Source organism: Magnolia sinica, chromosome 1 (assembly GCF_029962835.1).
Source record: "Magnolia sinica isolate HGM2019 chromosome 1, MsV1, whole genome shotgun sequence".
Classification (NCBI taxonomy): domain Eukaryota; kingdom Viridiplantae; phylum Streptophyta; class Magnoliopsida; order Magnoliales; family Magnoliaceae; genus Magnolia; species Magnolia sinica.
In genome coordinates, this window is record NC_080573.1 from 112,048,170 (window position 1) to 112,073,085 (window position 24,916).

At 39.5% G+C, this 24,916-nt stretch overlaps 1 protein-coding gene across 1 annotated transcript in view; it reads right to left on the reverse strand.

Annotated features, from left to right (window-relative positions):
- The window catches only part of LOC131254232 (uncharacterized), a 30,717-nt gene extending 19,740 nt beyond the window's left edge, over positions 1-10,977 (reverse strand). The window contains exons 1-2 of the mRNA XM_058255231.1: positions 10,723-10,977; positions 3,623-3,703 (exon numbers count right to left, since the gene is read on the reverse strand). Coding sequence (XP_058111214.1) covers positions 3,623-3,703; positions 10,723-10,881 — 240 coding nt within the window. The 5' untranslated portion in view covers positions 10,882-10,977. The remainder of the gene's footprint in view (positions 1-3,622; positions 3,704-10,722) is intronic.
- Positions 10,978-24,916: the final 13,939 nt, after the last annotated feature.

A 24,916-nucleotide genomic window follows, 5' to 3' on the forward strand; every position in this document is an offset into this window, starting at 1 on the left:
GGTTAATTGTCTTGCATCAAAAGTTGTGGAAATGAAGATCGGTCTCTGATGCTAATTTTTCTTAAACAGGCTCTCCCCTATTGAAGAACTCCTCAGTCACACCATAAAGTTAAGTAATTCCTCGATTTCTTCGTCATCTACATCAATTTTGAAAGTTGGGCCCACATATTCTATTTTCATTTATGGTGAAAAGGTGAGATACCATGGATTCTTTACCCGTCGAGATGGGAAAAAAGGTGAGAAAAATAATGACTAAGAAATCTATCCCCACTGTACATCCCGCAAAAAGCTTGTCCACGAACCACCACCAATGCTAAACACAGTCCCCTTATCGAAAAACTTTCCCTAAACACTACACTACAAAACTCGTGATGCTCTCTATATGGATGATTCCTTAATATACCACCCACCTCGATGGACCACATAATTGTTTGCAATCACCTGCTACCATAAGGTTCATTCTTCTTGCACAAATCTCCAAAGCAAATTTCCAAAAGATCCATATTCACAGCTTTCAAGATTTTAGCCAACCGCTCTGCCTTGTTTTATTGGCTTGCATACCCTGCTCCCCTCCCTCACTCCACAGGGCGGAACATATGCCTTCCTCTTGTAACCTTCCAAAGGATACTCCTTTGGATTCTTTCAAGCCTTTTATTGAGAATGGATATTGGAACATGGAGAGAACATTGGCAGATTTGCAAGGGCTAACTTGATTAAGGTGATCCCAGTGTTCGAGTTGTCGGTATCGCTACAAGTTTCGCTGGCCAGAGATAAAGATATAATATCGTTATCGCCGATAATATCGCCGATAACCGGAAATGCAAGAAAAAATGGGGAAACATGGAGAAAATGATGGAATTTTTCAGTGAAACTTTAGGACATACATGAATACACATATTTACATATTCAGGAATAAAAAAAATTGCAAAAAAAATACATTACATAATAAGTTTTCATTTAATGGGACAAAAAAAGCATGTAAGGCCATAAAAAATCACTTTAATAACAACTAAAATGAGTTTATATATTACCAATGAAGTTGACATACAGTAATTAAGGCATGTAAAAGTGAATGAACTCAAAGATGCCAAATCAAGGATGGATTGGATTATCCAATCAGTGTGGTTTTTTGCATGATAGAGATGTACGTCACAAATCCACTCCTACCATCTGTTTTGAAAGGCCACAATAAGATAATGTTCTAAAAGTTAGCCAGATCCAAAAATCTGGTGGTGGGCCATACCACTGTTTTTAATGGTGGGCATTTAATCACCACTGTTTCCCTTAGTGTGGTCCACCTGAGATGCAAATCTGTCTCATTTTGGACTCATGCCTTAAAATTATCTATCAAAATAAATAGACGACATTGATAAAATATTTATCATTATGATGGCCCCACAGAGCATATTCAAATCTTTGGTGGACGACCTTTACATAAGAAACAGTGGTGATAGACCATTAAAACCTTCTCATGGATTACAGAAGTTTTGGACCAACCTAATATTTGTTCTTTTTTATATAAAGGTTTACGAGACCTTACCAAAGGGTTGGATGACAAATAAACATTACAAAAACATAAAAACATTAATGTAGGCTCAGAGAAGTTTTTAATGGTGGAGGTTCAACCACCACTCTTTCTTAAAATATGGCCTAGCTTAGATATCGATCTGCTTCTTTTTTTGGGCTAGTGTCTTATAATAATCTGAAAAAACCTATGGACGGCGTGTATAAAAAATAAATACATCAATGTGGGCCCCGCCGTGAGAGACACACCACTGTTTGTAAAGCCTCGTAATTGCACCGAAGGGAGCTTTCGTCTTGGCTGGTGTACCAAGCATCTAGGTGTATTGACGTTAGCAAGTTTTGTGGGTCCCATCATGAGGTATGTGTTATATCCAAACCATCCATTCATTTTATGAGCTCGTATTAAGGCTTGAGCTGAAAAATAAGATAGATATAAAGATCAAGTGGACCACACCGCAAAAAGCAGTGGGGGATTGAACGTATACCATTGAAACCTTTTTTGGGGTCACATAAGTTTTGGATCAATATTATGTGTTTTTCCTCTTATTCCAGGTATTTTTGACCTTATGAAAAGATTGAATTGAAAATAAACTTTATGGTGGCCCTACAAATGTTTTAACGGTGAAAATCATTACCCGCTGCTATATCTGGTGTGGTTCATTTGACATTTGGCTATGATTTATTTTTTGATTCATGCTCTAAAATGATTTTGAAAAATTAATGAACGGTATGGATGTGATAAATACATCATTTTGGGGCCCATTAACTTTGATAACCTTTGAACCGTTCGTACAACTCGGAGCTCGAGGAGCTCCAGCGCTCGTCGTCGCATGACACGTACCCACGATGGCAGTCCACTTGCTTTCCTTTACTGAAGTGACGTCAGCAAGTTATGTGGGCCCCACTATGATGTATGTGTTGTATCCACACTGTCCATCCATTTTGAGATATCATTTTAGGGCATGAGCCAAGGAATGAGGGAGATAAAAATCTGTAACGGACCCCACCACAGAAAGCAGTGGGGAGAGTGATTCCCACCGTTGAAACTATCCTACGGCCCACCATAATGTTTATTTGAAATCCAACCCGTTCAAAAGTTAAAAAATACCTGAAATAAGGGAAAACATAAATATCAGCTTGATCTAAACCTTTTTTGGCCTTTAGAAGTTTTTAATGGTGGACGTCACTGTTCCCACAGTTTTCTGTGCTGGGGCCCAATGGATCTTTGGATTTAACTCATTCTTTGGATATTGCCCTAAAATGATCTCTCCAAATGGATGGAAGGCGTGGATACAAAACATACATCATGACGGGGCCCACGGAACTTGGTGACGTCACTTCAGTAGCTAGTCTCGCTACTCAACCTGTCAGTAGCTAATCCACGCCCCTTTCTTCTCATCTTCCACGAAAGCCTTCCATCGTTTTTTCCGCCTAAAAAAAAATTCCGAATATCTTTCCCCAAATTTCTCTCCTTTTCAAATCCCCACCCAAATCCCCTCCAACCTTGCCGAAATTGGGTTTCTTCCAAACCTATTCTTTTCAGAGAAAAAAAAAAAGAAGAAATTTCTTATCTCTGAAAATCCGGCGCTATCAACCGTGATTGGCCCACCAAATCCATCCGAAAGCCACTCTAGCGAGTAGATTTTGAGAAAGAAATGGTAAGAGATTTTTTTTTCTATATCTGTTTTTTTTTTTTTTAAATAATAGGGAGAGTTGTCGCTGATAATTATTTTTTTCCCGATAAAATCGAAAATATCGCCGATATTTCGTCGACATTAGGAAGAGAAACGAATTTTTGGTGTTTCGGTGTCGCTGGTCCAGCGATACCGATAATATCGGCGATATTATCGATTTTTCGTCGACAATGGAAACACTGGGTGATCCTCCTTCCTAGAAACAAATACCTTGCCAATTTCACAAAGAGATGCGGAATTATAAGATATAAAACAGGATGCAAAAAGGAAATGTTATCTACCTGTCCGAACCACTTCCCATGCCAATGGATGAATTATCATATAACAAGAAAAATAAGATAAATAAAAGAGAGCAAAAAAAAAAAAAAAACCTATGTTGAGAAAATATGGTCAATAGAGAAAACCTGAATATAAGCAACTAAGTCGGCTCCTGACACTCTTGATCCTTCCTCATGTTGCCTCAAAATCCACTGGTAAAGTTTCTCCTGCATAGAATAACAAATCTTTGATCAGTACAGAATCTTAACTAATCCATCATTTTCTTCCTTTCATGCATAACTAAAGCACACACGTTTTCTTTTCATTGGCAAAGGTTTTGTATTCTTTTGCGCCGTTGATACCTCATCATTGGTTTTGTAAGTTATCCCGTCTCCTTTCTAGTAAAATTATGGCTATTCCTCAAATAAAAAAAGAAAGAACAGCGGGAGGCCAATGCAAGAAAAATAGATACCATGCAACAAAGTCAAAACAGCTATATAAATGCCAGGTTTTGATTTGCCCGGACGTAACTCGCATTCAAGGTGCATTATTCGATATTTACATTCAACACAATCCACAGACAAAGAAAAACTCAAAAGAAAAGATTCTGGCTTAGGCAGGAGAAACAGGATCAACAGCCCATTGCATTTCTACAGATCAAAGATGAAGGAGTTTTGGAGCACAGGTTAGTGCCAATGCTTGGTCCAAATACAATCTCAAGGCAGCTGGGGAAAAATTTGGCTTAGTTAGGGTACTTTGCAAGAGCAGGGTAAGAGAGCAAAGATCAAAAGTAAGAAATCTGTGGACATGTTTTATTAGCAGTTAAGAAGCACCAGATAATGTTTGCAGAATTTTCAAATGCATGGGGTAAAGAAAGATGCCAATGAGAAGCATTCATCCTTTTCTATCTGTAAGAAAATGCATTATTGAATGGTAGCTTTTGAAGGAAACAACATGATTCCCCAATCATCTTAAACTGAGCTAACTGGCTCTCCATCTTCAAAAGATTACTGCTGATGAAGACTTGATGAACTTAGTGAAGATAAAAAGAAATTATTGAAGAAGCTTTTCAGTCCATAAATTGGAGATGGCGTTTGTTAGAAGGGGCAGCGGATGGTAGCCAGAGGAATGCGATTTTGGATGGTCTGCTGAGATCTGTTCCTGTGGGATGGCATTGAGATCTGCATAGGACCATAATCAGGTGGAAAGAGGGTGCCCAGTTACCAGTCTAACATAGTTTAGATTTTCATCCAAAATTCTGGGAAATCAGCCCATCTCCGCACAAAGGAAAAGGAAGAGGAGAAATAAAGAGAAAGATGAAATAAAAAAAAATAAAAAAGGAAAGAAAAGGCAAAGCATATCCACTTCTCTTTCTTCTTACTTTTTTCTCTTTCCTTCTCTCACTTCTCCTTCTCATAAGAGGAATGCTACTTGCAGCAACGCGTCAGCAGTTACCAAATCTCGAAGCTCCAAAAATCCTAACATGGCCCACTACTTGAGGCAAAGCATCAGCAGTCGCCAAACCTCAAAGTTCTGAACAAGCTAACATGGCACACCCGCACATGATCCAAGTTATTAAGTAGTTAATTAGTTATGCCATTAATATGCCCAAGCCCAAACAAGCTCAATCACTCATTAGGTGGGCCACTGAAGAATGCAAATGCTATGATACACTCAATTTATCGTATACTAATACTTGATACTCGTAGGATATGTTTTGAGTGGATCCCATTGTATCACGTAGGATACGTTTTGAGCAGATCCTTTTGTATCACATTTGTCCTTTTAATTCTAAAAACCTAGTGCAAACCAGGAGAGGGTTTGAGGGTGAGGTTTTGGTTGGATAAGTGGTGCGGTTGATAGAGATACTCCCATCTCATCTCAGGCAAGAAGCGGGGTGTAGTATTGTTTGGACCCTGAAATTTCACAGACATCTAACCCAGGAGGAGACTGTTGAATTTATTATTCTTATGCACTGTCTTCAACAATCGAAAGTAGCTTTCACGGGGGAAGATATTTCACAGGGGAAGATAAACGGATATGGGAAACAGATAGGACTGGCCGATTTTCTGTGAAATCTTTTTTATGCGTGTGGATCAGGTCCCCTTCATTGATTTGTTGGACCCCATCAATCTCATTTGGAAGATCAAAGCTCCCCCTCAGGTCTTACCCTTTATTTGGGTGGCGGGGAAGGAGAAGGTGCTTACAATAAACAACTCAAGGAGAGTGGTCTGCCCATAACGAATGGGTGTATCATGTGCCTTATGGACGCAGACTCACTAAAATCATTTACTCCGGCGCCTATGTGCATCTCATCCGGAGGAAGTCTATAGCACTATCTGGAGAGATTCAGTTATGCCATCGGATGTTGGGTCTTTCATTAGGGCTTGCATTGGAAGGGTGAAGGGCAAAAAACATTGAGGCACCTTTTCCATTGTGCAGTGTTGTAGGTGGTGTGGCGTGAGACTAACAACGACGTCTTCCACAACAAAATTTGTGGTTGCTTTATCTTAGGGTTAAGAGCTTCGCTCTTGAATGGACAAGAGCAGGCAATGTAAGTGGGATTTGTTAGCTTCCTTGTAAGGGTTGTGGGTGTTTTTTCTTTTGAAGGGTTGAGGTTTTGCTATTAGTGGATGATGTCTAGTCATCCTTTAAAAAAAAATAAAATTCACTGACTCTTCAAAAAAAAAGGAAACAATTGTCATGTTAACATAGCATGTTAGCAAGACTAAAAGACAACACCTTATTCAATATCAATAAAGCAATAGAACATATCAATGTTTTGGGCAGAAGTCAAAAGCTAAACATAAATAGAATGTCCTGGATCTCATACCTCTGTTTGTATCTTTTTTCTTTTTTTCTTTTTTACTTTTTTTCTTTTTTTAATATTGAAAATATTATCAAAGGGAGCTAGGGGCAACCCTAAACATAACAAGGAAACAAAGCAAAACAGAAGCGGACACAGCTATACAAGAAAAGAAAAAACTATTTGTATCTTTCTAAGCTTTAAGCACAGACCATTTAATAAGTTTATGATTCACTTGTAAATTCATTTTGTAGTAAGAAACTTTTTGGTGCCAAAAGATGCCCCAGTTGGTCCCATACCCAGTGGCGAAGTAAGGTTTATGTAATGCAAGCATGAATGATCACAATAAGCATTCAGTGAAGAGGTGAGCCCCAAAAACCAAAATCGCTGGTGCTACAGCCCAGCCAGTGGGCCCCACATATTGAGTTATGCATAGAGATTTTTAGGAAATTGGTATCCTTTGTGTAGCTTGGTTCTTTGAGGTCTCTATTTAGGAAAGATTTTGAAGGACCTTTAAAAGGATATTTAGTCATTCATGGTTTTCTATGTTGGGAGATTTGTTCTTAGAAGACATTTAATAGAATAACTCAATATCTTAGTGAATCTTTAATCACCTTAGGGGATCTTTACATCGACATATGAATATCTTGGGATGTCTAAATAAAATAGAGATAAGCATGAGTAGGGCTGTCAACGGGCCTGGCCAGGTTCAATGTTGCCTAATCCCAGCCTAAAATCCTCTAGGCTTGCCCACACCCACCTCATTTGATAGTTTATGCATCCACAACCAGCTCAGCCGGACACATGACCACTTTCAAAGGCCAAATGTGAAAATCAAATGGAAAGTTTAAGTTATGTCAGTCTAAGTTAAATTAAAAAATTCCAATTCCAATTCAAGTAAATCACTAAATCATGCATCTCATATCACCCATTTACATTAGTACTTGCATGACCCTAAAAGCCAAAACTCATTTCAAGAGGCTTGGACGAGTGCTTCTAGCGGGCTCTATACCTCTATCTCTTCATTTTCATTGAATGGATGTCAAGAGCTCACACACACACACACACACACACACACACACACAACATAATAAGGGTTTTGCTAATGCACCTACCTTCATGGGAACATTAGCAACATTCCCGAAGCTTTGTTTTACGCATGGGATGCCCAATCATCAATCTAGACCGTTCATGCAGTAGTACGATTGGGGGCAAGCCATGGTAAAAGTATCATACTGATTGGATGATCCTAACACTGAATGATGCCAATTTGTTCTAATTGTATGTTTTTTATGAGCCATAGATCGCGTGGTTGTAATCATCAAACCAAAGTGCTACTTTTGAATCATAGGCAATACAAAGTAGGATCTATTGAATGGATGGTTCAAGATGATGATTGGATATATTTTGTTTCTCCACCCAATCTTGACTTTTCATTTTCCATGTTATTGATTGGATGCTTAAGATCATCTCCCTAATTGCATGAACCAATGTACTGTCCGGATTGATGATTGGGCATCCCATGTGTCACTTCAAAGCTCTAGGGACATTGCTAACATCCCATGAATGTGGGGATAGTGATAGATGGACATGAACATGATCGGGCCAGGCTAGGGGTAGCCTAAGGTCAACTCAAAATTGTTTTGCCTTTTATATCTAAGCCCAAGCCTATCCATGGGCCTAAAAGGTGTGCCTAAACCCAGCCCAAGTACCTGCCCAACACAAAAGCCTACGGGCCATAAAGACCCATTGGCAGCCCTAAGCATAAGAGAATGAAAGGAAGGGAGAAATATAGGTTCATTGGGAATTTTTTACTCTCATCACTGGTCCCAAGCCCAGATAAAGGTCAAGGGCTATGTCCGGTTGGCAACCGGCATGAAACTTTTGCCATAACTATCACCATGCTGATACCAATTAGTTGGGATAATGCTTAGATGATGATGACGATGACGGCGACTTTTAGATATTTTTCTTAATTTAGAATCATCGAGGTTTTTACTTTTTTTTTATTTTTCATTTTTATTTTTTATTTTTTTTGTCTTTATAGATGCCATAGGGCAATGAAGATTGGAATTATAAAATTTATAAAAAATAAAATTAAAAAAAATTTTAAAAAAAAAAGAAAAAAAGATTGTAAGTTTACAAAGAAAGTGTTCTCTTGCAGAGGGAGAAAAACTTATAAAATCAACCCCTTTAAATTGTGTGAGTGTGCAAAATCCATCTCTTCTTATTTTCTTTCTAATCCATCCTCCATCATTATGTCACGTTGGAAACTGCCCATAGAAATTTAGCTAAGCAATCATGAGGATTCCAATTCCAAATATGATTGAGAAAACACGAATCATAAAGCCGACCCCCAACTGCAAGGACAAGCCATGATGATGATGATCGTAAACAGCTTAATTTTCAGTAGCAATAGCATTCACTGGTCCCCAAGCTGCGTGAAGGAGGGTGGTTGAAGTCAGGTAGGTAGCCATTTATTGAACTTTGGCCAGGTTACCACAAGAATTCTGGTTTTATGAGTGAAACAAAATTCACAAAGCCAACCCCATATAGCTGGGACAAGGCCATGTGCATGATGATGATGTTCATACACATCTAAATTGAGGTGCTACACTTCTACTTGATGGATCCGAACACTCACACTCAACCTAATCCCTTCCATTAAGATGGAAAGCATAAGATCCTCTTATCCTACATTCCCCACTATATCTTGGTGTTGGGTTAGGCATATGCTTCCAACTAACACATAGAATCAATTGTCACTTGACCCTATAGATAGTCAATTGGTTGCAGTAGGGGAGCAAAAGTAGGGAAACATTCTGCACTAAGAGTCAATCATGAACATGAGGGATTCATGGAATCGGGTCCCATGCAACCCAAGTTTCGTATGGCAGGCAAAGACGAGAGTGCTTTTGGATATTAGCACAATCCTTACCTAGGTATCCTCGATACCCTCAGCAAGGACCAAGGGTACCTGTGGCACATCATCATAATTATCCAAATTATAGAGGCCACATAACCTCCAAAATAGAAGACCCAAGAAAACACATGAAGGTTCGCCAGGCCTAGATCCTAAAACTTTCATGACTTGCCAAGGTCGATGGGGAGGTGTTTCCAATGGTTCTAGCTGTCAGAAGACGTTAAGCTACAGTTTGCACATTCAAGCTTATAAAGTCTAAGAAGAAATGGTGGTATTCAATCAAATAAAATCTAAGGTGTTCTCCCTCTTGTGTCCACTTGGGAAGAAATCAAGGCTAGAATGAAAAGAAGATTACTACCCATGGCCTACCATGCCATTTCGTTTAAATATCTCCTTATGCTGCAAGGAGATAATCTAACCACCGAGAAGTGGATGCAACAATTCTGTGATTTGACGGTATGTTGCAATTAGTGGAAATGGCAACATAGCAGGTTGCTGGTTATTGTAATGGACTAAGAATGCAGATCCAAAGAACAATGGTAGTTGTCTAGCCAAATAGTGCGGATAAGCCCTACCAATTACTGCCACAAGTGCATGATAAAACAAGAGAATGGGAACCAAACACGAGAATTTCCAAGTCAAGCGGGGTATCAACTGTCCATGCTAGTTCACGTAACTCCATGCCTTGTGCCATCTTGACACGTTGCAACTTGCAATTAGGCCACAACCCCTTATTCCCCACAAAGATGTTGATTGAGAGTGATGCTCTTATCACTCAATGGCCAAGGAAAGCTTCTCCTTGCCTTAATATTTATAGCCTCAATGGTGATGAATGAATCAACTGCTCAGAACCTTGTTGTTTGGCTGAATTACCGCATGATTTGTAATAATTTGACAACATGCAATCAAATGCACGTGTAAATTAAATCCCCTTTCGAGTGTAATTGAACTTTATGAACAAGACTCACCCTATCTGCCCCACTATATGATGATCCAGACCATTCATTTAGAAAGCCCCACTGTAACTAGCCCACCCAAATGAAAAATCTAACCGTTCAGAGATCCTCACCATCCACACAAAGGGGATTGAGTTTCTAACTCGCCTTTGCAGGGACGGTCAGAAATCTGATAAGTGAGATTTTCGACACACAACCCATCCATGACAAGACATTCAAGATGGACGGTCCGGATCATTACTTGGCTGGGTAGAACAGGCCAGCCTCGTTAGCATTTCTCAGTGAATTCTACTTCCACCAGTTCCCGGATGCCAATACGCATTTCAGATAACACTCCCAAGTGAAATCAACAAGTTACTACGAATCAAAAAACACAATAGATAAACAATTAATATCAGAAAAATCGGCATTCTCAATCAAAGAAAACGAAAACCCAATCCACATCTGGAAATATGCAATCTGAGCAAAAATCAGAGAGATCAGACTGTCAATCAAACAAAAATCTGAAAGAAGCTTCCAAACAGAAACCGACCAGAACGACGAGTAGAAAGAGGAACCGACCATTCCGTGCCGCTCGCCTGCCTGGAATGCAAGCTTCTGCTGGTTCATAGCCTGCGTGTAGAGCTGTGAGAGCGAATTCGCGGCACTGCAGAAGGTCGTATACATGGTCCGATCGACTTCGTCCAAACGACTCGCGTCGGATTTCCTCTTCTTCGCCATGGAAGAGAAATCGAAATCCAAAACCCTCACCAAACACAAGCCCTCTCAAATCCCAATCCGTTTGGATGCAGAAACCCCAAGAAATTAAAAAAAAGGGGGTTTCTTTCTCCGTTCTTTCTACCCTGGATTTGTAAATGTTCGGAGCTGTCGACAAGCAATTGCATGCACATATCCTACCAACAGCTGGTGTGCCACTTGCAGTTGCTGCTGTGGACATCTGCCTATTGTCGCCCACACAAGCCTTTCCACACGTGTGTACGATCCTGACTGTTCATGGTGGTGAGTCTCCTCACGTTCGAACTGACGTACACGTATCCAGACCATCCAAACTGTCGGTCCCAGTGCCGATGGAACACGACTCTTTAAGGAATCGGATTCCGTAGTGATCCCTCCAATACCGAGCCCGGTACTGGTCGGTGCTCATTGAAGCTCCGTAGGCTCTGCTATGATGAATGTGTTTTATCCACGCCGTTCATTTACTTTTTCAGGTCATTTTAGGGCATTAATCCAAAACAAGGCAGATCAAGAGCTCAAGTGGACCACACCACAAGAAACAGTGGAGATTGAATTCCTACCGTTGAAACTTCCTAGGAGCCTTCAAGCTGATTTTTATGTTGGCCTTTCATCCAGATCCATCTGACTTTATGAAGAGGTTGGATGGAAAATAAACATCGCGGTGGGCCGTAGGAAGGTTTCAACGGTGGGTCACTGTCACCACTGCTACCGGACGCGGATTGCGTACTGCCCCCGCCCGTCTCTAGCCCCGAATGATCCGGGTAGTTCTGTGGGCGGGCCCACCTTGATGTATCTGTTTATCCAAGCAGTTCATTCTTTTTCCGATCATTTTAAGGCATGAACAAAAAAAATGAGAGATCTAACGCTCAAGTAGACCACACAAAATAATAAGCTTGGTTGTATTAAATGCAAAAAATTTCAAATGTCACTTATATTAAATGCATGAGTCACATGTTATGTTGTCCATTTGAGCGTTGGATCTATCTTAATTCTGTATTCACGCGTTAAATGATCTCATAAAAGGGATGGAGGATAAACAGATACATCATGGTGGTCTCACTCACAGAACTACCCGTACGGAGGCTAGAGACCGCGGGGTAGGACGCAGTCCGCGTCCACTGCTACCCTAAAATTAGTTCTCAGCATGAATGAACGGCGTGGATAAAACAAATACGCCATGTGGGGGCCATAGATCTTTTCCTGGTCACTACCAAGCTGGTACTGGAGGGATCACTACCGAATCCTAGTCCCGATTCAAAAACTACAATATCAAACGATCTTCACTGTCCAATTAATGGCTATCAAATGGAATGTTAGCGGTCCAAATTAAAAGCCAAAAGATTAGATATTTGGACGTTTCATATCATCGTTATCGTTATGGTCCATACATAGCTGGCTCAGAAATTTGGACGGTATGGATTGCCGCACGACTATGATATGTGCAGGTTTGAACGGTCACCACCCTCTTCATATTTTTGCGTAGAAATAGACGGTTAGAAGCGTCCATGCGCTAATGGATTCTGGGATACCAAGGGTCCCACCTTATTAACGGTCAGGATCTCGTGCACGTGTGCCGCGTAGGCATATGTCGACACGCTTGTTCACGAGGTTGGCAAGGGGGTGAGCACCGACCAAACCTACCGAATTTTCCATGATGACGCTGGAGAAGAAGATTGTTTTCATGCACATCCACCGTACAAATGTGAGGCACAAGTACAGAGAGTGGATTTCGTCAATGGTGGATTTGCTCAAAATCTCACAATGATCTGATGATCCTAGCCGTTGGATCCGTGGACACACGTGAATTGTCAGCCAGCATGGCTTCGGGGGCTATGCTCATTGTGAGGCCCGTATTTGGACGACCCAGGATGAACGCACGTTTGTTTGCGATGGCTGCGTGCATAAGAATGAAACGGCCGTGTTTTCGCAGGTATGATAGAAAAAGTAAAGAAAAGAAAAGAAAAGGGCGTTTGGATGTTTCTGGATTTTCCTTGAAATTGGAATAAGTTCCACATTTTCAATGGACAAGTGCTTTTAATCCTCTCATTCACCGAACCTAGCAGATCTCCTCGTGAATTGAATCGCAGGTGGCATATCTTAATAAAGAGCCGTTTTAAAATCTTTAGTCAGATTTCCAAATCTTGAAGAGTTTTCAAAGGTTCGGATTTAATGGCCACTGTCATTGAATAGCTCACGGAGTTGACATGCCTCGTTTCAACGCTTGAGGTCCTGGTATCGATCCCTAGTAGGGGTGGCTAGCAGTGCAGTGTGTGTACTGACACGGGTGTGTACTAACCAGCTAACCAAAAAGAGTTAAAAAAAAAAAAATTTATTTTCATTGGTCAGCTTCATTTTGTAAGCTGGAAGCTAAAAGAACAAATTAACCAATTTACTAAAAGATCTCAACAAAAAGTTAATAATTGAAAAGGAGTGGCCACTGGCTTATGAGATCCAAGGATGGGCAGAGTCTATGTGAGGCCACATAACTTGTATAGCAAAATTTGAAAATATTTCACTTTAAATGACTCCATGGTCCGGCATATGGAGACTTAAATATAGCTTTTACTTGGTTGTAAAATAGGTCATTGGTGAGAAAGAAAAATATTAACTATACTTTTCACCTGTAAAAATGGAGTCTCTACTTTGTAGCATTTGAGTTTCTAGATTAATGCTCAAAGCAACTACACATAGATGAACAAAAAAATTTTTACATGCAGGTGAAAAAGAGACATGCAGAATATGATGATGGAGTGGGTGACCATGGATGCTATTTTTTTAATTAGACAACAGATAGAGAAATATGAGGAGTGGAGATTTATCGGGTCCTTAACATACAAATGCAACAGAATGTAATACAATAGGATTTGATTATGAGATCGATCTCAAGAATTTTCATTTGTAATAACATCAGTGTGCATAAAGGAGATGTCCACGATGTCGATCTGTCAATGTTGAACTTTAAACCAATGAGCCTCTTCCTAATCTATTCCAATATTGAAAAATCAAGATAGTCCAACATCTAATCATCTAATAAGTGTCAAGGAAGATAATAGAAGAGGATGAAGTGGATCTTCACTCTCTGTCTCTCTCTCAAACTTTCTCTCTTTTCCTCACACTCACATGTCCCTTGGGATGGGGACTTCCAGGGTAAGCTTTGTCTTCTCCTTGGCGATAGGATCATATAGATAAGAAGAGGTTAGGGTTTCAGGGGTGCACCTGGAATGTTGTTCCACTACTTTATGGGCTTTAGTGTAACTTAGTGTGAAGGAAATTCATTAATCCGCCCATCTATGCATATACTCATGATTCAATCTTTCCACTGACACAACATATCTAATAATGATCACAGTCCATGCCAATCAAAAGTGGACTATCAAATATGGGCTATAGGTTATCATCGAGTGCGATTAAAGTAGTTTCAATGATTAAAACAAAACTTCAACAGTAAAAAACCGTTTATCCTTTGAAAATCCGATTAAATTATTAAAAGTGTTGGGCCCAATGGAAAAACCACTTGATGACTCATCAATTTATGTAGATTAAAGTCATAAACATATTTCTAAGTAAACTAGTGGACAAGAATCAACTAGTTCTGATGGAAGTACCTGGCTATGTCCACTTTATTGCCCATGCATTAACCTTCTAAGAAGAGCGAAAGCCAACCAGTCACGATCATGACCCTTACATGTCCCTATGTCTAAGGATCAAAGTATATTTCATATATCATCAAGTCTTAATCTTACGATCATATTTAAAGATAATGGCCCCCTATATTGTTGACTTAATCTCGATCCACCAATGCGCGTGACCAAAGGTCCGAACTTAGATCCGTTGTTCATGGCACACCCACACTCTTGTGTGGGGTAAGGGTAAGGCATAAACCAATACCAAGTTAGCTCCCGATGGTAAAGTTTGTCCATCCAACCTAAGTAAATCTCTTCACATAAGATGACCACTCCAAACTTCTTTTGGACTTTTACAATCTATGGCTGTGGACATGGACTGATTCACTAAGTAACAAGCCGTATTAATGGCCTCCATTTATAGTTCTTTGCCCAATGCAGCATTATTAAACATACTTTGAGCTTTCTTTATGAGAGTTCAGTTCATACGTTCCGTCACACCATTTTTCTCTAATGTATGCTTTATTATATTATATGTCATTATCCTCTTATCTTTACAAAACTGATTGAATTCCTTATAAGTGAATTCTCAACTGTTGTATATCCTTAATATTTTAAAATTTTCGCTATGTCTACTTTTCCACCATTACCCTCCACATCTTGAAGGTGGCAAAAATATTGGATTTATACTTCATGAAATAAACCCAAACTTTTTTATCTATGAATGTGATAAAAATGATGACCAACTCCATAAACAATGGGTGACAACTCTCATACATCTAAAGCCAGCACATGTTTTCTAGACTTAAAAGATATTCATATTTGTTTACTAAATATGCAATGCTTATATACATTAAAATCAATACTTTTAAATGCAATGATCAAACAATGACCAGAAAGTACTTTTTTTACCAGTCTCACTCATGTGGGCTAGGCGCGCATACCACAAATGTGCCAATGTGGACTCTGCTATAGATGTTGTAGCTTCACCAGATACGGTATCCCTGATCAGCTTGTAACGTTTACTGTTTTTTTGTGCTTTTATAATAATGAGTACCCTCTTTGAAACCTTTAGGACACGATCCAATATGGTAAACTTGCACCCAAGTGCCTCGAGGGCTCCTAGAGATATCAAATTCTTCTTAAGATCATAAATGTGTCTCATATCTGTCATAACTTCCTCATTACAGCACCGATCAGGGTGATTTAATGCTCATTGGAAAGGTAATCCGATGAACTCTGAAATGGCTTTAAAATCATCTCATTTGGACACCATTTGAAATTCTAAAAGTGAGCCCAAAATCTATCATGATGTTAGAGCATGCTCGTGCAATCCTGTGGTAATACAAGATTTTGACCTAACTTTAAAAGGTCATAACTCCCTCATTATAACTTTGAACGAGGTGATCTTATATTTGTTGGAAAGATAATTTAATGAAATTTCAAATAAATTTGGAATAATCTCATGTGTACTCAATTTGAAAATTTTCTAGAGGATCAAAGTTACTAGTCATGTTAGTCGCACTTGTGCGATCGCGCGAGAGTACCGATTTTGACCCAACTTTGCAAGGTCATAACTCCCTCGTTATAGCTCCAATTGGGATGATTTTGTATGTTTTAGAAAGATAATTTGATGAAATTTCAAATAAATTTTGAATTATTTTATTTGAACACTATCTGACCATCCAAAATTGGGCCCAAAGTTTCTAAAGACATTAGTCTTGCTTACGCAATCGCGTGAGAGTAGTTAATTTTGACCCAACTTTGAAATGTCATAACTCTCGCGTTATAGTTCCGATTGGGGTGATCTTATGCTTGTTAGAAAGATAATTCAATAAAATTTCAATTAGATTTTGAATTATATCATTTAAATACCATTTCACTTATCAAAAGTGGGTTCAAATTTGTCGTGTTCATCTCATTTACAAATACGCACAATCCCATAAAAATGGTCATAACTCCCTCATTACATGTCGGATCGGGGCAATCTTATGCTTGTTAGAAAGATAATTTGATAAAATTTCAGATGAATTTAGAATAATCTCATTTGAACACCTTTTAATTGTTCAAAACTAGGCATAAAGTTTATAATGTGGTCAGGTTGTGTTCACTCTTATTTCCAGCATCGAGCGAACTACAAAAAAAAGGTCATAACTGTAACATTCTGAAATTTCCGCGGACCGAGTACATACTCATGCCTAAGAATTTCGGGTGTTAATAATGTACAAATTGGATGCTTTAAAAATCGCACTATATATATATTTTTTCATTTATATCACATCTAGTTACATTCATGAAGGTAACATTCACAGGAATAAATTTGACTGTATTTATTATTTCATTAGAATAAAAGAATTCAACAAGTTATCAAATGCCCTTTCAATGAGAGCTTATTATTATCAAGTTTACAGTGGAAAATAAAATTAAATCATAAAATTATCTTCTTATTCATTCAATATAATATTCAATAGGGGATGATCCTTTAGGTCTTCAATTTGTACATCACCTTCATCATTTGTACAGTTGGAGATGGTCAATGCCCTACTTATAGTGATGGTTATCCTTTAAGATTAACAGTAATTCAAGAGATTTATAAAGGCAATATAATGGTTCTGATACATCTCGTACTCCATCTCTACGAGAGGTATCAATGTGTTTAACCATTATATATGAATGTATGGCTAGCAAAGTGTGTGCGGCTCATTATATGTAGTGATCATTATCATGATGTGGAAAATAGTTCGAAATATTCGACTCACCCCGCATTCTCATATTACGGGATTCGCCGGCGTGTCCAATGTTAATATTGATTTATTCAAACATCTTAAGGTGACACAACAACGCGGTTGAGGGATTTACATAACACGATGTGATCATGAAGTTACTATTTGCGACATCTAATTTCGAAAAGTAATGTAACACGCATGACGATTTACTTACATCGATTGTGCACTACGTCAACCAATCCATCGAATTATGTGCCGACTAAGAGGGCCGCTACCCGTAACGCATTACGTCCACGATAAATATTTGAATCACTAATTGTGATACCTTTAACACATTATTGCACTGATAGAGAATGTAAACTGAATTATGAAGATTTTGGAATATCAAGACACATGCCCAAGCCTTAAAGGTAAATAGTACGAGGCTAACAATATAAAGAGAATGACCAACTCAACAAATAGAAAAGTGGCAATGACCAACTTAATAAAGAGGAGAATGCTAATAGCTAACTCAATAAAGAGGAGAGTAGCAATGACCATGTAACGTCTTGAAAAAATTTGTACAAGGACCTGAGTACCACCTTAGACAGAAATCACCCAGGACCAAAACCTTTAGAAATTAGGTTAATGTTAGCAAGTGCTAAACTAAAGTGCTTATGAAATTAGTACTAATCACTTTAAATATGATATGTAAGACCCAAACCGTGTAGTATCATTGACGCTACATTACCTTGAAATCTAGAATTCATCCCTAAACCCAGTTGCTCTCGGGAGCACACCAAAACTCGGTATCGGACCTGGACCGCATGTCGAAAATCCGATGACCGCGAAACTATACAGTTATGACCGCATTACTGGACTTGACAACCCCTTCAGAAATCAAGTTTTAATTGTATCTAGAAATACACAATTTGAGCCCGGAATAAAGTGTGTGAGAAACGTGAAAATATTTAGAAATAAAAATCTTAATTTAAGTAATCTGAGTCGTGTCGCTTGTCGACCAAATATAAGGATTCAGACCGTCAGAATCTGACCCAAATATACCCTCAAATTAGGAGAAATGTCTCACACATGTCGGTGTACTTGTGACCCTGATCGAGTGATCGTGACCGTTGAACTGAAACGGGTCCGCCACAGTCAATTTGCAAACCCGATCAGAATAAACACTCAGCCTGACCTAGATCCATGGTCAGGGAGCTTAAAAAAGTGCTCCGTTGGACCGGAACAGTCCGTATTTGGATATAACCTAAGTATACCTTGGCCCTGGGGCCATTTCCATCAGTCCTAGGCCTATATAAGGACCTTAAACCCTCTCTCTCTCACCCCATACGAATTTGAGAAACCCTAGGGGAGAGGAGAGAAAAGAGAAGGGAAAAGAGAGAAAGTGAGAGTGAGGGTTGGAGATTCTTCCTGGGATTCGATCCCGCTACTCCACGCACTCAACTGCCATTCTTGTATCGCTATACAGGCGATTCTGACTCTGTACTTAGGTAAGGAATCCTGACCCTAACCTATTTTAGGGTTTCCAACTATTGTAATAGATGAAATAGCTGACCTATTCCCCGTTATAGGTTATTGTGGTGCCGTAAACAATGACTTAACTTTAAAACTGAGTTTGTTACAAGTCTACCGGTGAAAGGTGCGGACTATAAACATATAGGTTATGGTTTTCAAGGCTTTCAATGTCGGTTAATGGTTTATTACTGATGTGGGTGTTATTTCACATGCCAATTGTGATGTTTGTTTCGCGTTTCAGATATATATGAACTATATGGAGTTTAGTGTATTCCATATATTTGTAGAAATGATCGTATATGTTTGGAATTTGAAATTGTATTTACCATGATTAATTGCCGTGTATACATGCAAGATGTATGTGTAACAACTCCTTGATGAAAGGATTTGCCCAAATACGTGTTATCCCAACATACGTCGCGTATGTTATAAAGTGTAGCCTAGGTGTTTGTGAAAATGTCCAAATGAGTGGAGGATTTGCATTCGTTTTCGCCATGACAAATTGTTGTGGGTATATGGTTGTTGTGTAGGCGGCAACCCCTTGGCGAAAGGTTTTGCCCTAATACGCATTATAATCAACATACGTTGTGTATGTTAAAAAGGTGTAGTCTAAGTGTTCATGAAAATGTCTGAATGAGCAAGTAATTGGCATCAGGTACTTTATTTGGGTGTTGAGATAAGATTCTCAACTACTTTGACTATGTGTATGATTTCCTCCATGCAATTTATATTATATTGTCTGTTTTACTAATCAAATGCGCATGTGTGAATTCCTGTATATGTTGTACTTTATAACATGCTCAAATGGTTGGAGGATTGGAATTATATGTTTATTACTTCTTTGACTATTTCATACGAATACTTGTTTTAATGGAATGTGTTTGAGACTGCGATATAGTCCAGGCAATCGGTAACAGGCCCTGATTTGGTGGCTGAGGTTGTTTTCGCCCCACAGGACGTGTTCGTTGACTCCGAGCCGTACTTCAGTTGTCAATAGTGGTTAGGCCACACGGAGTGCTCGTGCATTTCATGTCGATCAATTTGATGTGCGCTCGTACCAGTCGAGCTCGTCAAGTAACCCGATTGACCCGATGTATGTTCACCATGTATGGACACTACTGCTTGAATCTAAGGTACCAAACTCACCAGTGAAAATCCCTTTAAATTTGGTACCTCGATCCACTAAGACTCATGAGCCGAGCATGGTGGTATGGGACACCGTGGTCGAGCTATCGGCCCACGCTGGGGTGACGAGCCTCCTCGTAGTGTCCAGTGTGTAATATAGCCTCGTGAGCCTAATACGGTGGTATGAGACACTGTATTCGAGCTGTCGGCCTACACTGATAAGGTGACAAGCCCTTTATAGTGACCTCGAGCATACTCTAAGACCACGTAGAGGCGACGAGCCCTTACGTAGCAACAAGAGTACACTAGGCCTGCACTGATAAGGTGACGAGTCCTTTGCAGTGACCTAAAACCGTATCATCGTATGAGATTTACTAGGACTGACGACCCTATAATGGATCATCGTTTGGGAATTGATACAAGGGAGGTACCTTAGCTTCCCAATCATACTGTATGAAAAGGACTAATAAGAACTTGGTAATCATAATCATGCACCACATTGCATGTGCCGTTTGGTGATGTGTAGAGAGCACGAGGAAGTGACTGACATGCGCGACCATTAGATGAAGATCGCTGAGGGAGTGCAAGCGAGGGCATGCATCATTTATTCATACCATTCCTGTATTAATCAGAGTACTTAGGGATGTTCGATTATATTGCTTTATCATTACTGCTTGACTGAATTGATAACATGTTAACCTTTACTTTATTGTTCCACTGAGTTGATCACTCATTCTCACGTTACGGGACGGTGTTTTAAACACCAACCAGACCCTGTTGTAGGTTTAGATGATGGCGTTGCCTGCAAGGCGGAGCCGGACTTTGAGGATGATGAGGAGGCATTTTCATATATGCAGTATTCAGGCGGGTTCTCGCAGACCGTTCTGAATCGACGGGGCTTCAGGGTTATACTCGTAGTAGACTATTACATTTTTTACATTTTGTATTTTGAAACAATACATGTAATTATTGACCTGGCAATGCATACATACTCTGGGGACCTAAACTAGTTTATCAAGTTATACATATTTGTTTTAGTCTTCCGCTTGCGTATTACAACTGTCCCTGGATTATGTTTTGTTGATTTGACTTAATCTTATTCATGTTTTATGCACTAATACAAACAACATTTAATCATCATTAAATATATTGCATAAGTGATGCGTTGGAACTCGGGAGTTGGACTTTTACTCGACCCCCAATTTTCAAGGCGTTAAAAGTGCTCAACAAAGAGGAGAGTAGTATCACGCCCTAAACCTGAAAATCGGGCTCACAAAATTCCTGATCACCGAATCGGGTGCCGATAGCCTCCGTAGTACCCCATTCTCGGCTCCTAGCGTGCATACGCTAGATTCCGATCCTCGGATCCTACAAGGAGAATTTTCCAACGAACATTTGTCTTGTAATAAGCATAACCACAAGTTTACCCAAATCACAAAAGCAATATCAAAATTACATATCTACTAATATAAACATTTAAATACAATGCTGAAAGGGAAAAACATATGTAAAATCTAAACTCCAGAAGTCAACTACATGCTCCATGCTCAACGTCGCTGCAAACTAACGCCACCTGCATGCATCTATCGTGCATAAGCTTATAGAAAAGCTTAGAGGGTGATGTAAGTGTGTGCACAAGGTAAGTGTTAAGTAAGCAATATAAGAGAAATCAGAGTAAGCGAAAATACTGACAAGCTCATAATTCATACAATATCAGAAATACTGGCAAGTTCATAAATCATACAATATCAGAGATACTGGCAAGTTCATAAATCATACAATATCAGAGTAATGCGAAAACATACTGAAAGACCCATAATTACCATCAGCCTTATCCAGGCTATGCGATGCAGAAATATAATAAAAATAATATCATATACTAATGAAGCAATGTAGATCAGCTATGCAATACGGATACAGTAAGCTAAATATCAGATGCCGATGATGCAATGTAATATGCAAATCCTGATGAGTCTACGAATACCAACAGTCGTATCTAGGCCGTATAAATTGTAACGCCCTGAAAATCAGGGGTCGAGCAGGTGCCCAACTCTCGAGTTCCAACGTATCACTTATGCAACATACATAATGATGATTTGATGTTGTCCATGTTAGTGTATAAAATATGAATGAGATTAAGCTAAATCAGTAGATCATACTCCAGGGACAGTTAAATTTACACAAGTGGAAGACTGTAATCAGAGTATAAAATATATAAATCATTGTAGGTCCCCATAATATGAACGTATTTTCAGGTTAAATAGTTACAAGTACTGTTTGAAGATACAGAATGTCCATAAGAAATGATGGTCCACTACAAGTATAAGCCCTGAAGCCCCCTCGATCAAAACGGTCCATATGAACCCGCCTGAACACTGCATATATGAGAATGCCTCCTCGCCATCCTCAGAGTCTGGCTCCGCCTTATAGGCTACGTCATCATCTGAACCTACAACAGGGTCAGGTTGGTGTTTAAAACACAGTCCCGTAACGTGAGAGTGAATGATCAACTCAGTGGAAACAATAAAGTAAAGGTTAACATGTTATCAATTCAGTTAAGCAGTAATGATAACGCAATACAAGCAAACATCCACAAGTACTGTGATTAATGCAAGAATGATATGAAATAATGATACATGCCCTCGCCTGCACTCCCTCTGCGATCTTCATCTAACGGTCGCGCATGTCAGTCACTTCCTCAGTGCTCTGCCCAACGCCAAATGACACATGCAGTGCGGTGCATGATCGTGATTACCAAGTTCTTATTAGTCTTTTTCATACAGTAGGATTTGGGAAGCTAAGGTACATCCCTTATATCAATTCCCAAACAATGATCCATTTTAGGGTCGTCAGTTTTAGTAATTCTCATACGATGTTGCGGTTCTAGGTCACTGCAGAGGGCTTGTCACCTTGTCAGTGCAGGCCTAGTTTGTACTCTGGTTGCTACGGAAAGACTCGTCGCCTCAACACAGTCTCAGAGTACACTCGAGGTCACTACCACCTACACCCTACCAACTGGCAGTCTATTTTCAAAGGCTCGTCACCAACCCTACTGGGGACCACAGCCAGGCTACGCAAGGGTAGACCGACAACTCGAATACAGTGTCTCATACCACCGTATTCGGCTCACGAGTTTGTGTTGCTCATTGGTCACTACGGGGAGGCTCGTCACCCTAGCGTAGGCCGACAACTCGACTACGGTATCCCATACCACCATGCCCGGCTTATGAGTCTTAGCGGATCGAGGTACCAAGGAATTTTCCACTAGTGAGTTTGGTACCTTAGATTCAAGCAGTAGCGTCCATACATGGTGAACATACATCGGGTCAATCGAGTTACTTGACGAGCTCGACTAGTACGAGCGTACGCTGAATTAATTGACAATGTACCATTGTCAACGATTATCGTACGACTCGGATGCACCGAACGTCAATTGTGGCGAGACTAATGCGGCCATTCAAATAGGAATTGTTACCGATTGCCCGGACTATATAGTAGTCCTAATCATATTCAAATAAAGCATATGGAGACATGTGATAATTATATAAGCATTTAGCGAACATTTCTAACATGAATCTCATTCGAGCATTTCATCAAACACATTGCACATATTGCCATATATTGCATTTCATCCATAAATTTGCATAATCGGAATTTAGGTTACATGAATGAAACTATACATATAGATAAGGTAGCTGAGAATTCTATCTCAACACCCTTATTAAATACAGTACAACAAACAATACCTCATTTAGACATTTTATCAATCACATAGAACATGTTATTATACATGTGCATTTTATACATAAACCACGTACTTGAAATTAAGACTACATGGAGGAAATTATATACCTAGGTAAGGTAGTTGGGAAATCCTATCTCAACGCCCTAAATAAATACAATTCATTGGACCATTTCTCATTCAAACATTTCATCAAACACTTAGTCTACACATTCCATCATATATAAAATAAATTAGTTATAACCTATATTATAACAAATCCTTCCACCAAGGAGTTGCCACCCATACAACAAGCATGTATTCTCAAACAATAACCATGGCAAGCAGAAATTATAATTTCATATTCATTTAAGCATTTCAACAAACACATGGAAGGCATTAAAATCAACATAGTTTACATATATGTGTAATATATGAGAAACATCGCATCTAATCACATGTGACAGTAATCAAGTCAGTCATAAACCATTACTGACATTGAAAGCCTTGAAAACCATAACCTAAATGTTTATAGTCCGCACCTTTCGCCGGTAAATGTGTAACGAACTCAGTTTAAACACTAAGTCTTTGTTTACGGCACAACGGTAACCTATAACATGAAACGGGTCAGTTATTTCACAATTTACTCTACCTGAATCCTTAAAACAGATTAGGGTTAGGATTTCTTACCCGAAAATGGAATCAAAATCGCCAGTATAGCTATTCAGATAGGTCGATTCAGCACGTGGAGCGATGGGCTCGTATACCAGGAATTCTCTCCCACTCTCTCTCACTTTCTCTCTCTTTCCTTCTCTCTTTGCTCTATTCTCTCTCCTAGGGTTGTAAAATCGTATGGAATGAGAGAGAGAGGGTTTAAGGTCCTTATATAGGCCCAGGACTAATGGAAATGGCCCCAGGGCCAAGGTATACTTAGATTATATCCAAATACGGACTGTTCCGGTCCAACGGAGCACTTCTGGTGGCCCCTTTTCCACGTGCGGTTGGATTTAAGCTCCCTGACCATGGATCTAGGTTAGGCTGAGTTTTCGTTCTGATCGGATTTACAGATCAGCCGTGGCGGACCAGTTTAGTTCAACGGTCACGAGCACTCGATCAGGGCCAAGTACATGGCCATGTGTGGGACATTTCTCCTGATCTGAGGGTGTATTTGGGTCAGATTCTGACGGTCTGAATCTTTATATTTGGCCCACAAGCAACACGACTCAGATTACTTAAATTCAGATTTTATTTTTAAAGATATTCACGTTTCTCACACAGTTTGCTCCAGGCTCAAGTTATGCATTTCTAGA